Genomic DNA, 20,763 nt, shown 5'->3' with positions numbered 1-20,763 from the left:
TTAAATAAAAAAATCCGATTTAAATAAAAAAATCCGATTTTTTTAATTTAAATCGGATTTTTTTTATTTTTATCCACCCTGCTAGTGATTTAAATCATGATTTAAATCTTGATTTAAATCAGTTTGATTTAAATCAAATCCACCCTGCTTGCACCACATCACAATTTGTGCTTGTACTTCTCAATAAGGAAGCTTGTATCCTCAGATTTATATCTACAACCTTCCTATTCACTCTCTCATCATTGCAGCCCCCTCTAGATCAAAGGACCCTCTGGAATAGTGCAAGATGTAGTATCATGGGGAGGGGGGAGGGTACAGAGGGAACTGGAAATTGTCAAAAACTGGGCAGCGTCACCACAAGCAGGAGCCTTTGCCCATTTGGGGCCAGCTGCTCCCCTCCCGCTTCAGCTCCCTGAAATATTTAGTTTCCTCCTGTACTCTTCAAAAACTGCACCTACTGGTTGGGGGAACAAGGAAGTTTCCCTTTTGAGATTTCTTCTGCTTTTCAGGATTCCACCCATAGTTCTGCCGCAGAAATAGGCATAGCTTTTATGTTTATTTACTGGCATAAAAAGCACTGGGACCAGAAGCTATTTAGGTCCCTTTAACTTTCCATTAACTTTAAGTTATCATATTACAACTTGGGACTGAATCTCCATCTCAGTTACTTACCTGTTCCAAATTCTGCTGCCAAACATGAGATACATCTACCATTACAGGACTTCCTGAGCTAGTTTATGTGGATATCCTTGTTATACAAGGGAAACAGATCATCTTTATAATTTGCAATTACTTTCAAGTTATTCAACAACTTCTTTCAATAAGCGTGCATTCAGTCATTCATGTTTTGACACTTATGCAGGAAACAGTAGTTCAACCGCGAGACATTACAACTTCAAGATTCATTGCATCACTGGTATTTCTACAACTGAAAAATTAAAGTTTATTTTTAAAGCACACACTTTTTAAAAAGCCAGCATAAAATTTTCGATGAATCTGATATAGGGCTGGAGGGGGAAAGGGTCATCACCATTTAGATGATGTGGTAAGATCTTAAAGACTTCCCAACATCTTGAAAATGAAATCATTTCAGCTGGAGTTGACTGTGCAGTCTCCATGCAGTGCACACGCACACCCATCATCTATTGACTGCAAACAGTAAGAATGTACATGTTTGAATGGGCCAAAAAGTAATTCATGATCATCTCAACAGGACAGTCCCTTGAATCCATATGGGTGATCTTATACCCTATTTTATGCCCTTGACTATCTGAGCTCTGCAATATGTTCAGCTTCAAACTATGAATTGTTATGACTCTACCAAACAGCATGAACATTTACTTTCTATGTGAGGGAGAAACACTAATTTTGCCCATTAAATTGGCTTTGGGACAGTTCTAGACACTTACAGCCCAATTACATGTGTGTTTACCAAATCCTATTTTGTTCAATGAGAAATGTCGTGTGCACTGTAAGATTGGCATCTTTTGTAGTGTGCATTATAGGATTGGCTCAAAATTCCATGCATGTGTACCAAGAGAATCAAGTGAAGATTGTGTGTCTCTAAGCTAACAGAAATCAGTCATGCAAAAGGCATGTGGAATGATTATGTGGACTGGATTATGTTCCTCTGTTGCATAAAGGCTTGATTTAGTTGCAAAGTAAAACATTTTGTTTGCTCTAATAGCTAGTTAGTATGCAAATTTGTTCATGAAATAAGAATTTCAAAATAGGAAACTTCATTTAAACCAGTCTTTTCCCTTGACAGTTTAAATTGCTTTGATTTACAATCTAACTACCCCAAGTCAACAACAACAACAAATATTTATACACCGCTTTTCAACAAAAGTTGCCAAAGCAGTTTACATAGAGAAATAATAAATAAAATAGATAAATAAGTCAGAACTTCTGTTATCAACACACACACAATATGTTTCAATTGAGTTAGTTCACATATTGGCTGCTCAAGTGTAAGGTGATGCACATTGGGACAAAAAACCCCAACTTCAAGTATATGCTGATGGGATCTGAGCTGTTGGTGACTGACCCGGAGAGGGATCTTGGGGTCGTGGTGGACAGCTCGATGAAAGTGTAGACTCAATGTCCGGCAACTGTGAAAAAGGCCAATTCCATGCTAGGGATCATTAGGAAGGGGATTGGAAATAAATATGCTAATATTATAAGGCCCTTATACAAAACAATTGTGCGACCACACCTGGAGTACTGCGTACAGTTCTGGTCACCACATCTAAAAAAGGACACTGTAGAACTAGAAAAGGTGCAGAAGAGGGCAACCAAGATGATCAGGGGTCTAGAGCACCTTTCTTATGAGGCAAGACTACAACACCTGGGGCTATTTAGTTTAGAAAAAAGATGACTTCAGGGAGACATGATAGAGGTCTATAAAATCATGCATGGTGTGGAGAAAGTGGATAGAGAGAAATTCTTCTCCCTCTCACATAACACTGGAACCAAGGGTCATCACATGAGATTGATTGCCAGGAAATCTAGGACCAACAAATGGAAGTACTTTTTCACACAACACATAATCAACTTGTGGAATTCTCTGCCACGAGATGTGGTGACAGCCAACAACCTGGGTGGCTTTAAGAAGGGTTTGGATAACTTCATGGAAGAGCGGTCTATCAACGGCTGCTAGTCAGAGAACTATAGGCCACCGCCAGCCTCAAAGGCAGGATGCCTCTGAGTACTAGTTGCAGGGGAGTAACAGCAGGAGAGAGGGCATGCTCTTAACTCCTGCCTGTGGCTTCCAGCAGCATCTGGTGGGCCACTGTGTGAAACAGGATGCTGGACTAGATGGGCCTTGGGCCTGATCTAGCAGGGCTGCTCTTATGTTCTTATGTAAGTGTATAGCAATAACATGTAGAAAAAAACCCCTAGTGATTGCATGCATGTGTGAACTAATCTATGAAATTCAATTTAAGTTTAAGCCATGATCTTATGCTTCATTCTATCAAAATTAAAAAATGATGCAGCCACCATAAAGATGCAGGTTTATTATTATTTATGTAGAACTAAATAGCTTTTTCTCTGTTATTAGTTATAAGTGTTCACATAGCATTTCCCATTATGAAAAATTATTCAGAATTTTATTTGGTTTTACAGTAACTTGTTAAAGCAAATAAATAGACAAAAATATTAGCTACTAGCTGGAAGCTGTCATCTGTATTTACTTTGATCACCACATCTACCTTAGAACAATCTGATCTATGGAATTTAAAGACCAAGATGAGAAGCTTTAGCATATCACATTACAGATATTCACCTGTTGAATTATTTTGGAGTCTTTCTGTAGGTTCTCTTTTGGTGGGACCTTTCCAAATAGCTTCCAGCCAGGAGCACTGTGGACAGCAGGTTTGAGTTCCTTTGTCCTTTTTGTGAAGAAATTCCTGGAAAAAAGTGTTTTATAAATTAGTTGTATTTGCCAGGGTTAAATTTCCAGTTTAGTTTATTCAACCTAAACAATCCATCAAAAGAGGAACTCTAGAAGAGTAAGAACATCTTCAGCCATTTTTCTTTAGTTCAGATACGGAATAGGGAAGGAATATGTTGCCATATGCATAGTTAGTATACCAGTCCCTGAGATTTTTCCCAGTCGGGGAAAGTTTAGTTATTGAATATTACAGCAAACCTGGGGATTTCTTTAGTACTGAGCAAAGCAAGCACAAAAATAAATACAGCTGAAAGTTCAGCTATTAATTCTCATTATCTTTCTTCTTACTTCCTGGCACATGCTTCTCTAGAAGGGGGAATGGCTAGGACAGACACACACTTCTGAATAGCAAGTTTCAGTGGGGGTGGTGACGACAACATTTTTGGCCCTGTACAGGCCCAACTTCTCAAATCTGACATAGTTCAAGTGTGAGTGTGACAGCAAACTGTATCCATATACAGAAGGATTCAGGTTCCAAAGAGAACTAGTAATCTAACGTTCAGGAAGCATTTAGCACTTCTACCAATATGCATGGAACTGAGCATAAGCTTGCAGCATCTTGTAAACCATTGTATTTGCAACTTGCTACATAGGTTTATGAGAAAGTATGTGTCCCAGCAGTATACTTAGCCATTCTGTGGTCCCCTCCATTCTCTACATAGGATGTTTCCAGAGAAAGAAAAAGAGAACACTTTCCTCCCCTTCACCACTATACCTGCTATTAAGCAATAAAGTGTTCAGATTCACAAACCTGAACCTCTATAATTACACAGCACAGCAATGGAAAACCTTGGGGGGGGTCCCTTTTTCTCCTCCCCACCCACCTCCTGAAACTCTCCACATAGAGCCTGTAGGTTCCTGTTCTACACTGGATCCCTGCTTGTATAACACCTCAAGCAACAATGCCACACATGCAACTTTGTACAATAGTCATGTGATACTTTCTTTGTACTGGAAAAGTAGTTTTTTAATTTCATGGAAAAATCTACACAGACTTCACAGTGCTACTTAATATTTACTACAGAGCAGCTATAAAGAAACCTGAAGGCAATGGCGGACAGGGTAGATAATAATCCCTTTTTAAAAACAAGTCAGATTTTTAAAAATATAAAATGCTAAATGTCTCATTTTAAAAATATTGTTAAAATTAAACCTCATAGCAATCTTGCTACACTTACAGTAGGGGTGTGCGAACAGGTTCGACGTCGAACCAGTTCAGTTCGACAGTTTGGGGTTAAACTGAACCACCCCATTTGGTCTGACCCCGGACCAAACACCCACAGATGTTGGGGGGGGGGGCCTGCAGACCATTTCTGTATAAATAAATAAATAAATAAATCTTTACTCCCCTCTGGGGAGTTGCTGGAAGCGGCGGCAGGTGTGTGTGTGTGTCCACCGAGGTTCCCCACCCCCCCACCGGCCTTTGAAATGCCTCCCTCTGGCCCGTTCGGCCAGTTTGACTAACAAGCAGAAGGTTTCCCGTTCAAATCCCCGCTGCTACTATATTGGGCAGCAGCGATATATGAAGATGCTGAAAGGCATCAGCTCATACTGCGTGGGAGGCAGCAATGGTAAACCCCTCCTGTATTCTACCAAAGAAAACCATAGGGCTCTGTGGGCATCAGGAGTCGAAACCAACTTGAAGGCACACTTTACCTTGCTTTCTGGGCTTTTAGTTTGTTTCTAAGCAGACTAAAGTCACATGTGCAAACAAATATTTATATACTGCTTTTCAACAAAGGTTTCCAAAGCAGTTTACATAGATAAATAATAAATAAATAAGATGGCTCCCTGTCCCCAAACAGCTCGCAATCTAAAAATAAACATAAGATACAGACCAGCAACAGTAACTGGAAGTACTGTGCTGGGGGTGGACAGGGCCAGTTACTCTCCCCCTGCTAAATAAAGAGAAACACCATGTTAAAAAGGTGCTTCTTTGCCCAGTTAGCAAAGACACAGGCTAGATAATAGCATTGTTGTTTGGGATGGGCCAAGGCACAGGAGTTAGTTAAAAAGAAAGAAAGAACAAAAGAACGGAGGCAGACTAAAAATAAGGGAAGACATTATTCAGTTTCTAGCTATATTCCTCACACAAGTTGCCACAGAAGAACTATCATGGCTTCTGGGTACAAATTGATGCCCAATCTGGGAATATTTTGGAAAAAATTCTTCCCTGAATAGAAAAGGAAAGCATGTCAAGAGTAAGCAGTACAACAGACTTACTCAAGTTAACAGCCTAGACAACTAAGGAGACTGGTCCAACCACAAATGTCCCTTTTGGGACAGGGAACCATCTTATTTCTTTTTCTGTGTAAAATGCTTTGTGAAATTTTTTTGAAAAGCAACATATAAGCAGTCATTTAAATAAAAAATATCTTGGTCATAAATTTTTTATTTAAAATAAACTTGATATAAATCTATCTATCCTGATGGTGGTAAGCAAGTAAGCAAATGTTCTCCAACTAGTTTATATGGCTGATCCATAAGTTCTTAAAAGTTATCTTTTAAAACAATTAGATCTTTCTGTATAAGAATATAAGGATGTTTTATCCTCTCCGTTCCTTTTGGTTAGCAATTACTGCATAGTACATTCAGAATGCTAGCACTAGCCTTCAGAACAAAGATGTCAATTTTCTTCTAAAGCAGCAGAGCCTTCCATAATTCTCTACAGAGAAAGTGAGAACACATTCTAATCCTGTGGGAGGATAACAAACATTTTATACAAATAGCCAGCCATGGGAAAGAATCCAGCAAACCGAAACTATAAAAGGACTTTCCAAAAACCTAATGCTCGTAACTGTCAGTAAGAATGCTCACCACCATGGAGCACAAGTGATAAAACCTGCTGGGTTTTTATGAAGTCAGTTCAATAATTTTTTTATTTTTTGCTCAAGATAAAAACACCTATTGTAGCAGTGGTACCCAGATGCTGCTCTCACCAAAATGGTGAGTAGTACTCACCATTTTGTATCTGCATAGGCTCCAGTCACTAAACAGTCCGATTAAGATATATAATTTTATAGTAACTTGAATGGCACTTATTTAAGACATATGAAGGTGAAACAAGAAAGCCAGATTTTTTTAATCTTATGAGGAAACTAGCACTTCTCTATCTGCTCTACTGAACCCACCACATCACAGGAGTAACTTGGGGAACTACAGAAATTCTGCTCTAAGAGATATACTATCCATTTCAAATTGTAGATCTTTATAGGAGCAGCCACCACTGCAGATTCACCCACCATGTATCCAAAGGACCCTCAGTATTTCAGATATAAGAAAGGCACTTTGAAAACTGAAACCAGTCTAATGGGATGTTGCTTATCTATCAACACCAATCTTGCCTTGAAGGCAGCAAGAAAGTTCTGGGTCCCTGCAGAATCTACCACTTTGCAAGCCAAAGGAGACACACATTTAAAGTATAAGGTAGCACTTTGGAAAAGGAAAGCTGTGATGATTTGTAGGAAGGGGTGTAGAGTGGTGGAAAGGGATGAATTTCACTTGTTGCTTAATAAGAACCTAGTACATTTGGCTGCAAGTCAAACTAACCACTTAAGTTATTTTCTCAGGACAGTATTCCTTGTATTTATCCATTCTCTTACAAGAAGTAATAGTTTAACAGTAAGCTAACTTCAAGCTGAACTCTGAATTCAGATTCCAAGGTAGCTGTACAAGCATTATTCTGCTTTCTAAGCATGTTGCATTAGTCAGCTTCTGCACATAGAACAGCTATTCCAAACCTGGCTTAGAATCTGTCACTTTCTTGCTTTGATAAACAGCAGCTGCTACCTGACAAGCAACTAAATAGAAATTACACTGTGCTACAGCAGCTAGACATGTGGAATGCAATCATCCCTTGCCAACCGCTAGGGTTCCGTTCCGGCAAAACCTTGCCGTTGGCAAATTCGCAGTTGGTGAGGCATTGAAGTCTACGGAGAACAGGGCTAGGAGAACCACGACCACAAAAGGACCTAAAAATAAAGGGAAAAAATACAAAACATTGATTCCCCGAATCACTAAAAAACCTCACCAAACGCAGATACTCAGGTTATGGTTGAAGAGACCTGTCACGATTTCCTATTCGGATATACTCAAAATCAGGGTTGGGAAGGGACGACTGCACTGTAGACAGTACTGAAATGATGCAGTCAGCTAGCTCTGTGCTACTCCATTGTTACTTAAAGAATGAGAAGCAGAGCAACTTGTGCAGCTGCCAGTGCCACTTTGTGTTTAACACGAGAGTTTTCAATTCCTGGGGATACTTCAGAGTCTCATAGGGGGTACACAGAACTCTCCTACCTCCGTGACTCAGTGACATGCTACATTGCTGGCTGCCCATCCAGGAGGGAAGGGGAGGTATGTCAGGCAGCATCCCTCACTGCCAAGCCTGTCAGGCTGAGGGAGGGGTGGGATGAGGAGGAGCATATTGCTAGTTCCGTGAAGAGGAGAGAGAGGTGCAGGATTCCCTCTAAGGCGTGCGCGTGTGCGTGTGTGCGAACACTCACACATGTTTTGATGTCCGCTCAATTAATTTTAGATCCCACTCAGGTTGAATCAGGAAGGTTCCACTCTGAATGCATGTGTGCACCCAATGCCTTGATACTGCTGCCTAGAACAAAACTCATTCCACACACAGGTTAAAAAAATTAGGGAACACACTGGAGAGGTAGGATCAGATCAGGGGTATGCTGTGGTGCATGGAGGCTTACAGGTCAGGAAGATGAAAGTAGCTACAGTGTAGAGTTATGGGTTTGTTTCTTCTTTCTTTTTCTTTTCTTTCTTTTTCTTTTCACCAGAGTCCTTATTTCCCAGCAGGGGGCGGGAGCCCAGTTCTTGGCTACTTGTATGGCATGCCTGAGCTGAAGCTTTGAGAAAGCAGTGGTACACTTGCTTTAAGAAGGCTGAAACCCCTGGTTTAAAACATGACAGTGCCGAGCTATCAGGCTCTTTTTCCTTACAATCCCTAATTCTCAGATATTATGAAATCCATGGGCTATGGGTTTAGGGCTCATATGAAGGTATGCTTCTCAATACCCCGCCCCCACAGGAAGCTAGCATGTCAGGGTGGGGGAGAACTGCAATCTCTACTTTCTATCGAGTTTTCTGTGTGGAGCTAATTGTTTTGTATGGAGAAGCATCCAACCATCAGTTTGAAGTGGTACAGGCCAGACACCAGTTTATCACATCTAAGAAATTTAGCTCCTATGATGGTGTGGTGCTCAAAGGGATCTGGTACTGCCTTGTAAGCCTGCACAAATTTGACATTGACAGGCCAAAGCTGAACCATGTGCACATCGCCTTTGGCCCCACAGAGATGTGGCGATTCCTGCTTACCACCACGCAAAGTAGTCCTGCGCACAGTAACAGGTAAAGATAAAGTGTGCCGTTGAGTCGGTGTCGACCCTGGCGACCACAGAGCCCTGTGGTTGTATTTCATAGAATACAGGAGTGGTTTACCATTACTATCTCCTGTGCAGTATGAGATAATGCCTTTCAGCATCTTCCTATTTCCCTGCTGCCTGATATAGGTGTTTCCCATAGTCTGGGAAACATACCAGCGGGGATTCAAACCAGCAAGCTCCGGCTTGCTAATAAAGTTATTTCTCTGCTGCACTTAGAAGCAAAATGGAGCTGTTGGGAACCCCACTGATTCTCTGAAGGCATGCAGGAAGATGCAAGGGCAGTGCTGTGAAGTGTAGTCCATACAGCTGTGTGGAGAAAGCACTGGAAAGGACTATATTCCCCAGTGATCCCCATGTATCCTCCAATGCTTCATTGAGACTTCCTGCAATTCCACTTTCTTTTAAGTGGCCATGTGCATAGCACAGTGCTGTGCACAGGACCACTCTGCACAGAGTTGCAAGAAAATGGCCATCTCTACATGTGACCAGCAAGGATGTGCACAAGATTTGACTTCAAATCTTTGCACAGGCCTATTGCCTTGGATTTAGCAACTTTGTCAGTGGCAGGGTGAATAGCCAGAACAGGACATGCTAACTGAAGTGCATAAACAGTCATCACATACTAGTAATTGGCAGCCAATATAATGTTCTTTCTAATGAAGCTGACAACTAATTTTATTTTACACATACACTATTTTAAACAGGAGAGGAGAGCTGGTCTTGTGGTAGCAAGCATGCCTTGTCCCCATAGCTAAGCAGAGTCTGCCCTGGTTGCATAGGAATGGGAGACTTGATGTGTGAGCACTGTAAGATATTCCCCTCAGGGGATGAAGCCGCTCTGGGAAGAGCAGAAGGTTTCAAGTTCCCTCCCTGGCTTCTCCAAGATAGGACAAGATTTTTTTTTTAATTGAACCAACAAACTACCAAAGCATACAGTACGTTGCCAAAGCACAATTATATACAAAGTGGTTGTTTGTACATCATATATCTACAGATTTACACACAAGGATTTGGAAACCCACAAGGTTATGAAGTATATGCAGGCAGTACTGTAACTCGGGGATGGGGGATTACAAGGCACGTAATCACGTAATTACATTACATCACGTAATCGGGGGGGGGGGTTACGTCCAGCGTCGATTTCCATTATTTGTCCCATTGCTGTTTAGAAGAGATACACTTGTCTTTTTGCACATAACCATACAAGCTTTTCCAGAAGAGATTTACTGTCTCATCCGCATGAATCTCTTGGTTGCGTCTTCCCTCCCTATTCCTATGCAAGAGCATTGCATAAATGACATATAGGTTTACTAACCTGATTACGAGAAGTGAACGTTCCAATTCCCTAGTATGAGGGCACCTCTTCCGTCCCATTTCCTTGAAGGTTTCTTTCTGGGACCTCAAAAAAGAGGTTCTATCGCTCAAACCCAAGGTTAGTTCTTCCCAAGTCTGTTTTTCCAAATCAGGCCACTCTAACAACTTGCTTACGCCCTGCCACACTCTTTTGGCTACCACACACTCTTTTAGGAAATGTGAATGGGTTTCCTTGAATGTTTTGCCTACCTCACTAGCTTTCTGTTTGCAGGTGATTTTAGGACACTCTTGCTGGTCCTCTGGGAGCCATGGCTTAGCCACATTAAGTGGTAGTACTTGGTGGTATAAACGCCACCTTGTTTCCCATAAATGGAAAGGGACTTTTTTCTCCTTAAAGAGAGTGATAGGGTGATCGGGTTGCAACAAGTACTGTGAAGTGCGGTGTTTGTAGCGTTTATGTTCTAAATCAGGTTTTAAGAAACCCACTCCGAGAATCTCTCCATAAATTGTTTTCCTTAGCTGCTTAACTGAGGAGGATCCTTTAAATAGATCCAGTTCAACCTTCCATTTTTAAAGTGTGAATAACAAATCTCTCAAGTAGTCCAGGTGTTCTCTTTTTAATACTTGTGTTATATTACCGTTGAAAGATCCTTTCCCCCACCATGCTATGCCCCATGCTGACTTTCACCAACGCAGAGCAAAAAGCGAGACCCAGGTTTTTGGCAGGAGATTGGACACATTATGGACATTCATGAAAATCCAGTTCTCCAAGATAGGGCTGAGAGAGATTCCTGCCTGCAACCCTGGAGAAGCCACTGCCAGTCTGTGAAGACAATACTGAGCTAGATAGACCAATGGTCTGACTCAGTATATGGCAGTTTCCTATGTTCCTATGTACCACCACTGCTCTGTGCTCTAGGCAGGGTACAATTTATTTTAATCCTTGTAATACTACAGAAGAAAGTAAGAGTGGCTCTAGTATGCTTGTAACATGTTTCACATTGTAGGAATGCATGGCAGCCACGAAGTTTAAGATAAAAATGTGTCATTCACAGGAATCCGAGCGCATGTACAGTACTCTCAAATTATACTATACATATGACCTCAAGAAACTGTGTGCATAGCATAAACCTGAGAGGTACCTTTTAGAATGTTTTCAAAACAATGCCCAGTCCTAGCACAAAGAGGTGAGAGAGCAAACTAGCTTTCTACTTTCCCTCTCATAGGTTCACAAAATCCAGGGCTGAGTGAACCTCCAATGAAAGTTTGCTGTCACACAGCTTCCCCTACTGCAACATAAGGTTTTATGCGATAACAAGTGTTGATCCTGCAGCCTGTGGTTACAAAAAAAAGTTTAAGGAATACCACAAAGGACTACAGGTTTAATTACTGAACTGAGAACTATGACTAAATAGCAACACTTGTGCAATCCAACAAAAATACTATTCACTAAGCTTAACACACAATAGCAAGAAGTTTTAAAGCAGAATTAGAAAGTTTCTCTACAGATTCCTGTAAGTTTTTTGACTATTCATGACATCATGGCAACAACTGTGTAGAATGGTGGGAGGGAGATTATAAACCTTGAGATCTTTTACTTCCTCTTAGTTAAAATGGGGCACTTGCATGGATGTTTCATCCTTTTTAAGCACATCACTACAGAAGAAAAACAGAAGTAGACCCCTAAAAATCAGGGACATGATAGAAAACAATTCCTCCCTTAGGTTCACATACAATCCTCAAGAATGCCTAGAGATTTCGATATTAGGCAGTATATTAATTGAATAAATAAATAAATAATGACCTGCAGAGAGACACTCCTTTAAATTTAAAGTGAAACGCGGTTTTAAAGTACACTGACGAGCTACTGTACTTTCAAACTTGTTGAATCAGAAGCCTGCTGTACCAATACCCACATGCACACATCAAAAGTTAGCATGATCTGGGCTTCAAGTGAAATATTAGGTTGTCTGGCCAATGCCACATCACAAATATAAACATTAATGCCCCACAGTTCCCCATATTTTACTCTGCAAGAATTGCAGTCATTAAAATGCAAACAAGCAACTCACAACTGAATGTATCTACTGTAGTTTCAAAACCAATGGCAAGTTTGGCATTTGATCATGTGCAACTGCTCAGTAACTTGTTCTGGAAGCTTATCTACATCTTATTTAAATATAAAAACTATACAGCCTTATCAGGAAGAGTGCTTTACAAAGAGTGACCACCACCTATTGCTTGAGAACCAAGAGTGCAAACAAAGGGATAACCCAGACAATGATGAAGGCTGTCAGTTCCTATAGAATAAATGCATAATCCCTGGGAAAAGAAATCAAACAGAAGGTGAATGAATTCAAAGAAGCTCAAGAAAATGGTAGCTTATGGAAGAGGCTATTCCTGTATATATTCCTATCTATGCCATCCTATTCCCAAGTCCCCACCCCTTCTCCCCACTGCATCATATCCCCTGAGAAGTTGCTCCTGAGGGCTGAAGACTCTTGGGAATAGGATGGCATATACAGGGCCTGCTGCAGAGGTTGACCTACAATGCCCATCATTCCTCACTATTGGCCATTGTGGAAGCAGAGCAAGTGTTAATCTGCATGGTACCAATTAAATCTTACAAGAAAATAAGTCACGTATGACATCTCCACCATTGCCTCTTACACAGAGGTTATTTTACTACTGAACTGGGACAATCTAATAATGCTTGACTAACAAGCAGAAGGTTGCCAGTTCAAATCCCCACTGGTACTATATCAGGCAGCAACGATATAGGAAAATGCTGAAAAGTATCAGCTCACACTGCGCGGGAGGCAGCAATGGTAAACCCCTCCTACCAAAGACAACCACTTGGCTTTGTGGATGCCAGGAGTTGAAATCGACTCAATGGCACACTTTACCTTTAATAATGCAGTTGCATTACACAGACATTTCCCTCTAAGGCATGCACATGCTCACACATTTTCTGAGTCTGCTCAGCTAATTTTAGATCACACTCAGGTTGAATCAAGAAGGCTCCACTCTGAATGCACGTTCACATGCTGCCTTGATACTGACACCCAGAACAAAACTCATTCCACACCCAGATGAAAAAAATTAGAGAGAACACTGCAGAGAGCTACATCAGAGTCAGTGCCTGACATCCAGATTAATGCTGTGCATACACCACAGCAAAGGGCAATTTTTCAATCAATATCTTTATTTCAATCTTTAAATAAGGTAGAAAGAATATAGAAGCTATAAAGTTAACATCTATGACATTAACAACAGTAAGATCTATGCCCAAAGGCAAATAATAAGAGTTAAAAGGTGGTAGCATAAGAATTATAAAATTGCCCTAAAGCTAAAATCTGTGAGAATCTACAAAAAGTTATGAATTAGAACAATGACTATAAGCTATAACAGAAATATAAACTACAATAAAATTAATAAAGTATAGTAACAGGGTGATGCTCTGTACTATCTAAAAAGCTAAAGAGATATGTTGTAACTGTAAAAGCTATAAAACTAAGTAATTAGAAATTACTTAGTTAACTCATGCTGGCAGGGCAATTGTTGCCAGTCTCCCCACTCCTCTGCAGCCCATTGTGCCTCCTAAAAATATATCCCTGAGGTCATGCAACCCTCAGGGACAAAGGGCTTCAGGGGGAAGGAGAGATGAGTGAAAATTGCCCATTCAGCATAGCACAGATACAGCATTACTCTGAATGACACAGTGGATATATATAACCTATATATTGTTTTATATTCGTTTGCACATACTTAACTTTGAATTGAGCTAGAATCTATACTTCACTTGAAACGTCTACATTACACTTAAAAAGCTCATAGTTCACTGGAGTTCACTGTCCCCAGAGAAAACCATTCAACCACTGCAAAATCTGGATTCTCTGGAGACAGTTCTGTCCAGAGAATACAATCCTCCACTGTAAGAGGGATAAGGAAAACACAATTAGGTTTAAAAACTATAGTTTACTGAGTTTAACACTAAATAGCATGTAAATGTAGATCAATTAGAAATTAGTTTTACTTGGGGGAGAACACAGTCATGGTTCCCAGTCATTCATATACACAAACTGGGACTCTGGCAAGCGAGAACATTTTCCAACACTCCGGATCAAGTTAAGATAAGGTGAAATCGATACCTGTGAAAGTCATTCAGTACACAGATAAGTTCTGCCTCCACAAATATGGAAGAGAAACATTAAGTTACACCAGGGAAAACAACTTTAAATGCTGTTAATTGAAACTTGAAAACATTAAGCTTCAACCATGCTACTGGAAATTGCATGAATACAATAGCACAAGATGACCAAAATGATAAATTATTGCTTTCTGTATACAACTTGAGCTAGTTTAATTGTTTCAATTGGGACAAAATTAGATTTTTGAAAAACTACAGACATCTGCAAGTTCAAGCACGTGTAGTGGCAACACATGCCACTACACTGCTCCAACATTCAAGTTCAGCAGCTTTTCAAGTAGGTTATATTGCAGTCCTCATCCACACAAAAGCCTGTAAATGAACAGAGGGAAGTGCATTTACATAGTTTCCCATATATTCATTTCTGAAATAGGACTCTTTAGTATGTGTTTCTGTAAGTTCTCCCACATTGTTCATTGTTACCAATATTAATAGTGCAAATGCCCTTAAAATGTCATTTTACTGGTGTATTTAAAGTTAGAGCAAGACAACACACATGGACTATGTAGATACATATTAAATTATCTTCATTTCAAACAGTGGTTGACATTTAGATTAACCCCACGTCAATGTGCTAGAGTTTTCCAACATGTGGGGGGGGGCACAATTTTCTGTGATCCCCTTCCCTCTTTAGCTGCCTGTGCTTTCTAGAACTATTTCTAAGGGTTGGGAGAACCAACCTGACCCAATTCACAAGTCTATACATAGGAAGCGTACATACCTCAATTGTTGGGGAGATCGTGCTCAGAAACACTCAGCAAGTCAGCGTCCAGGTACAGTGAGCTACAGCAATAACTCGTGGTTCGGAGATCACCACCTTTCAGTCACAACTCGGAATCCAAACTCTGATTCCGATTCAGTAAAGTATAGACTCAGCAAAAATTAAGCATTGAGGCAGGTTCTTCTGTTCTGAGGTGTGAAACTGATCTAACCACATAACCACCCTAGAGAAGAAATTGGTACTTTAAATATATCACTATAGAAGTAGTGTCAAATAGTGATTAGCAAGAAATGACTCAAGCAAGTGTATTAAATACCTCATTTCAAAAGTGCAGAGGTTAAGCTCACATTCATATTCATCCCTTAGTATGTATGTATTTTTTACATTTATATCACACTCTTCCTCCGAGGAGCTCAGAGCGGTGTGCATGCTTATTTTTATCCTCATAACAAGCCTGTGAGGTAGGTTAGGTTGAGAGATACATGACTGGCCCAGATTCACCCAGAGAGTTTCATGGTTGAATGGGGTTTCAAACTTGGGTCTTCCCGGTCCTAGTCCAACACTCTAACCACTAAGCTATACTGGCTCTCCTAGTAGGCACCTTTATATGATCAACTACTCCCAATTACCTTCATATAAAAGTTACCGCCATAATTTATTTGATAAACTATCCAAAAGCTGCAAGGCACCTTCAGAACTATCACACCTCTGCTGAGGTAACTAAAAATCCCTACATGGAATGTGATTTGTTAGTGAGAACACACATATTACAGTAAAGAGGAACAGAATTCACTGCCTCTTTCCAAAAGGCATTATACTAGGTGTCAGCAGGCAAGTGAACATTTATGCCACAATCATATTCCAACTGCTGCTTGTCAACATAAAGTGTGACCAACAAATAATTATGAACACAAGGGTACAGTAACCAAGTCATACAGCCAAGTGTTCACTTATTTACAGCTTAAGTGGGACAATCCCCTGTTGGATCTTTACACCAAGAGTACTATGTATGTCCCTTCTCAGAGCCCTGAGAAGAAACTATAATAAAATTTACAAACAGCACTGAATACAAGATAACATCTCCTTCTGCTTTGTAAACAAGGCTTGAACCTACTTGTACTTGATATTACCACCTATAGTTATAATAAGAGAATCTTGGTAAGTGATGTTTTCCTACAAGAAACAATGAAGCCATCAACAATATGAACTGACAGATACATGAACAATCTGAACTGATTAATTCCAAAGAGTACAGCTACCTTTTGCAACACTGTTGCTTTATATAAGCCTTCTCTTTATTCCTGGGGGGTGGGGGGGTGAGGCGGGCATGTGCACACATGCATGTTAAGTAACATTTCTAATAAGGTCCTACCCATCTTACAGTGGATGTTGCTATAGCTCAATGAAAGAGTATCTGCTTTGCATGCAGAAGTTCCCAGGTTCAATCGCTAGAATTTCCAGATGGGGCTGGGAGAGACTCCTGTCTGAAATCTTGGAGAGCCACTGTGTAAACAGAACTAGATGTACCGATGGTCTGACTCTGCATAAGGCAGTTTCTTATGTACCTATGACACTCAAAAGCAGTTCGAAAAAACAACTAGATGAATTTAAAAATACTAAATGGACGACACAGCAGAGTGCATAAACAGCCCCTCCCTCCCAGCAGTATTCTCAATCTTTCCTTTTTTTAAAAATAGCAGCCATAGGGTTCTTTGTGAAACAAGGCAATTTCAACTCGGGAAGCTACCTACTTAGAAGATAGATCACATGTTGCAACCAATGGTACAATCCTACAACCTCCGATCACAATAGCTAAAAGTCCACACATCTTCCATTCCACATGAAAGTTATCTTTTGAAGTGGCAAGAATTTCTATTGGACTAGAGAACAGTACAGGGGGCAAATGGAACTAGGGTCACTTTTCAAAAACATCTGGAGTGTGGCAAGAGTTGGGCCAAGCCAAAGAGAAATGAGAAATACTCAGCAGTGAACAAATGTATGTTCACATTTAGTAGTTAGTGCACACAAGAACTACATATTTTGCAGTAAAGAATTTACAGTATGTAATTCTCTTCTACCAGTCCCTCATTGGGGTGATGATGTAACAGTTTCATCAGCACACTACAAATGTATGTGGTATACTTCTATAAAGCTCATCCATTAGCTCCCCTTCCCTTCCTCTCTCCACCCTTTCCTTCAAGCTAGAATTGAAGAAACTAATGACAGAAGCAGTTAGAAGCTATTCCACATGGCACCAAAATGTCAAGATCAGCAACATGCCTCCCTACAAAAAAAAAAAAGAAAAGAAATCAGCAAGACAGTCCCAATATTCAGAAAGCAAATGATGCTTTTTGAAAATTGACAGGTGAGGAAACTAAAATCCTTTTGGGGACATGAATAATTTAAAGTGATGCATTATTTGCATTCAATTCTGATAGTCATCAAGTCTTCCAACACTATAACTAGAGAAGCCAGATACAAATAAGAAAGCATTGGTTCTTCACATCTCACTCACAGCACAGCCAACAATGATGTAAGGAATCATTCATAACAGCAGCTCAGCTTGGAAAATGTTACCAGTGTCCAGAACAGTATTAGACTACAACACTGACAGACAGATTTACAATGGGAATGGTTTCTTTCCCACCATTCTAAATCTTTTTATGAATCTCATGTGCAGATTTTTTTAAATGAAAAATAATTTTCTGTGACTAAATGACAGGAAGTTATTAGAGTACATTGGAATTTTAACTAGTTATGTTCCCAGTGGCTACACTACTGTCCTTGGACAGTCAATCTAGAAACATGCTCAAATAAGTACTACTTGCTATTAACATGTGCTCTTTCATACATCACAAAACTGCCCAACAGCAGATCCATGTTTAGCACAAGGATACTATATGCCTGTTCTGTGACATCTGAAAACAACAATTAAGGGCCATAACAGCAGTATATTAATTTTCACAATACTGTCACAGAAACATTTGCTTGGATATTCTAGCTAGACAATATTTATTGGATCCAACTTCTATTTAATTAAAGCCTCTGGATTTCAAAGTGTTGTGTATAGCACTACAATAAACAGCATCTTAAGTTCAAAAAACACTTTTTACTCCCAAAGCATAGGTTACTACAGTTTCATGTTTTAAAGATAGATCTCTGATTGGGACACATTTATGTTGAGACCAAAAGTAAAAGCACCTCGAGAAAATATCGCCTCTATAAAAAAATGTCTTGCAGGAATATATGAAGAACAGGAGTTGCTTATATTTTGAGTTTAGGCTGCTGAGAAGAAAAATAAGACAAGGACAAATGTTCTCTGCCAGGGTGCTCCCTGCAACACATACAATAGTTAAAGTATTTGTCACAATCGTAAGAGGCTTTTCAACAGATTAGGACCATAGGACCTACTGATTGTAGACCATTAAGACTACACATAGAATTCACAAGGGCTCCACCTTGCCTTTTAATTTTTAGAAGCATCTATCTTACTCCAGACTAGAGTGCTATAAGACTTAGCAATATATGCCAAGCAGCAATGGTACTACTAAGAGAGAGAAAAGAAAAAGAGTTATACCTGAACAGTTTTCCTGGGAAAGTACCATGCAGGTGAGATATTTCGAGTACATAGTCAAGACCTCTTATCAGTATATCTGGGCCACTTTGTAATGGTCACAGGCAAAGTGCTTAGTGCTAGAAGGCTCTTCTCTCCCCCCCCCACCCCGCCCCGCCCCACCCACAACAGTGCTTTCAATGCATGCTCACAGATAAAGTGGGGGAGTCGGTTCTGCATTAGTGACTGCGGGCTCGGGGCCAAGGGGATGGCGACTGCCACTCTGGATTCAGTACAAGGCTCTCGTCTTCTCTATGCAGCAATGCATACACAGTACCTTTTCCCTGGGAGTGTCGGGGAGCGGTAGGATGAGTCATTTACCTCGTGAAGAATTCGGCCAAGCTGGAGCTGGCGATGCCGCCCAACCGTTTGGCCCGGTCCCCCTGTTCTGAGCCGGCGGCCGCTACATGACCGCCGACGGCGGAGGCGAGGGTGGGTGGCTGGGGCTGCTGCTGCAAATGTTCCGGGGCGCTGCGGCGGCGGCTGACCTCGAAGGTGTTGCGGGAATTGAGGCTGATGTCCATGAAGGCCAGCGGGGGGCCCAAGCAAGAGAGAGCCCTGGTCGGGGAAGCCGGGCTCTCCGCTTCCTCCGAAGCCGGCGAAGAAGGGCTCCCCGAGGAAGAGGAGGAAGGCGAAGGCGACATGGCAGGAGCGGCGGCCGCGGCGGCCCCCGTCAGGCTGCAGCTCTTCAGCGGCTCCTCGAGAGCAACCACGCCGCCGCCCTGGGCGCCCGGCAGGAAAAAGACGCAGCCCCCGTTGCGGAGCTTCTCCTCCCCGCGCTCCGGAGCTGGCGGCCCAGGCGGGTCCTGGGAGCTCGGCGGGTCCTCCTGAGGGGGAGGCGGCGGCAGCAACAGGAAGCCGGTGTCGCCGTTGGTCATCCTCCCCGCGCCGCAGGCGTCTCCGTTGGGCGGCCTCTTGCCGGCCAAGTAGCGTTGCAGGCGGGCCCCGGTGCCCTCTCGGCTCCCATCCCGCTCGCCGTCCTTCTCCGACGACGACGACGCCTCCTCCTCCTCCCGGCCCGAGGGAAGCAAGGCTGCGCCGCCCTGAGCTCCGGCATCCTCCGGCCCAACCATTTGCCGACGCGGAACCCCAGGGGAGCCAGCGGCGCGGCCGGGAGCGGGGAAGGAGGAGGAGGAGGCGGCGGCCCGGCCCTTCACGGCGGCGCAGCGGGACCCGCGGAGGGGGCGGGGGCGGGGCGACTGCTGCGCCCGCTGCCGCCGAGTTCCGCCAGCCGGCTCCGCTCAGCTCAACACATCCGACTACGGGGGTAGTGGCGGCGGCCTAAGGGGGCCCGGCTCGCGCAAGCGCACAAGGCCCCATCAGCAGTCGCAGCCGCGAACCATAGAGAAGCTGTTACTGGTGCGGAAGTAGAGCCTTGTAAACATCCGGCGTACTACGGATGTCACCTACCTCATTAACACAGGCTGCCGCCCGGAAGCTTCACGTACCGTATATCATGTAAGGTTCGCGCATATAATCAAGGCATTTAATAGCGTATTTCTTGGCTGTTCTTGGCTCTTGATAAGAGCGGCTAGAATAACTTCATCAGCCTCACCTGGTTCCCTTATTCCATCTGAAATGCGCGTATGAAGGGAAAAGAGCATCATTCTTATTAGTAACCGCCACGGGCAACAGACGTGTTACAATGAGAAAGACACACTTGCTCCTTTTACTTTTTTAAAACTTTGTTTTTTAAATGAACACAGATCACTTTCCAGCCACCATGTCCCCTTGACTTCAGTTACCATAGGGCTCTGTGGTCACCAGGAGTCGACACCGTCGTTGGCACAACTTTAACTTTATATGCTTGATTTCCCCCATTGAAACACACACACACACACTCACACAAAATGGTGCAGAAGGGTCCTAAAGTGGTAAAGTGAACTGGCACTTCAGACTGCAGGAAGAGGGTGCCATTTTTAATGCTCCCCCCCCCGTTTAATGCTCCCCAAGTTGTTCTGGTAATAATTAATCTGCCTACTTTTCTTTCACAATAATATTTAATTGATAATTACCATCTTCACAAGTTAGCCCACTTCAGCCTTAAAC

General features: G+C 42.0%; 1 protein-coding gene across 2 annotated transcripts in view; it reads right to left on the bottom strand.

The window, feature by feature from the left end:
• Positions 1 to 20,098, bottom strand: part of TBC1D12 (TBC1 domain family member 12) — a 70,349-nt gene extending 50,251 nt beyond the window's left edge. The window contains exons 1-2 of one of the 2 annotated variants that reach the window (XM_053308170.1): positions 19,036 to 20,098; positions 3,287 to 3,410 (exon numbers count right to left, since the gene is read on the bottom strand). In XM_053308170.1, coding sequence (XP_053164145.1) covers positions 3,287 to 3,410; positions 19,036 to 19,787 — 876 coding nt within the window. In that variant the 5' untranslated portion in view covers positions 19,788 to 20,098. The remainder of the gene's footprint in view (positions 1 to 3,286; positions 3,411 to 19,035) is intronic. The other variant, XM_053308169.1, reaches the window with a different exon arrangement.
• Between the last annotated feature and the right edge of the window lie 665 nt (positions 20,099 to 20,763).

This window comes from Hemicordylus capensis, chromosome 3 (assembly GCF_027244095.1).
Source record: "Hemicordylus capensis ecotype Gifberg chromosome 3, rHemCap1.1.pri, whole genome shotgun sequence".
NCBI classification, from domain to species: Eukaryota; Metazoa; Chordata; class Lepidosauria; order Squamata; family Cordylidae; genus Hemicordylus; species Hemicordylus capensis.
The sequence above is the reverse complement of the archived record's forward strand: the minus strand, read 5'-3'. Positions and strand labels throughout refer to the sequence as shown.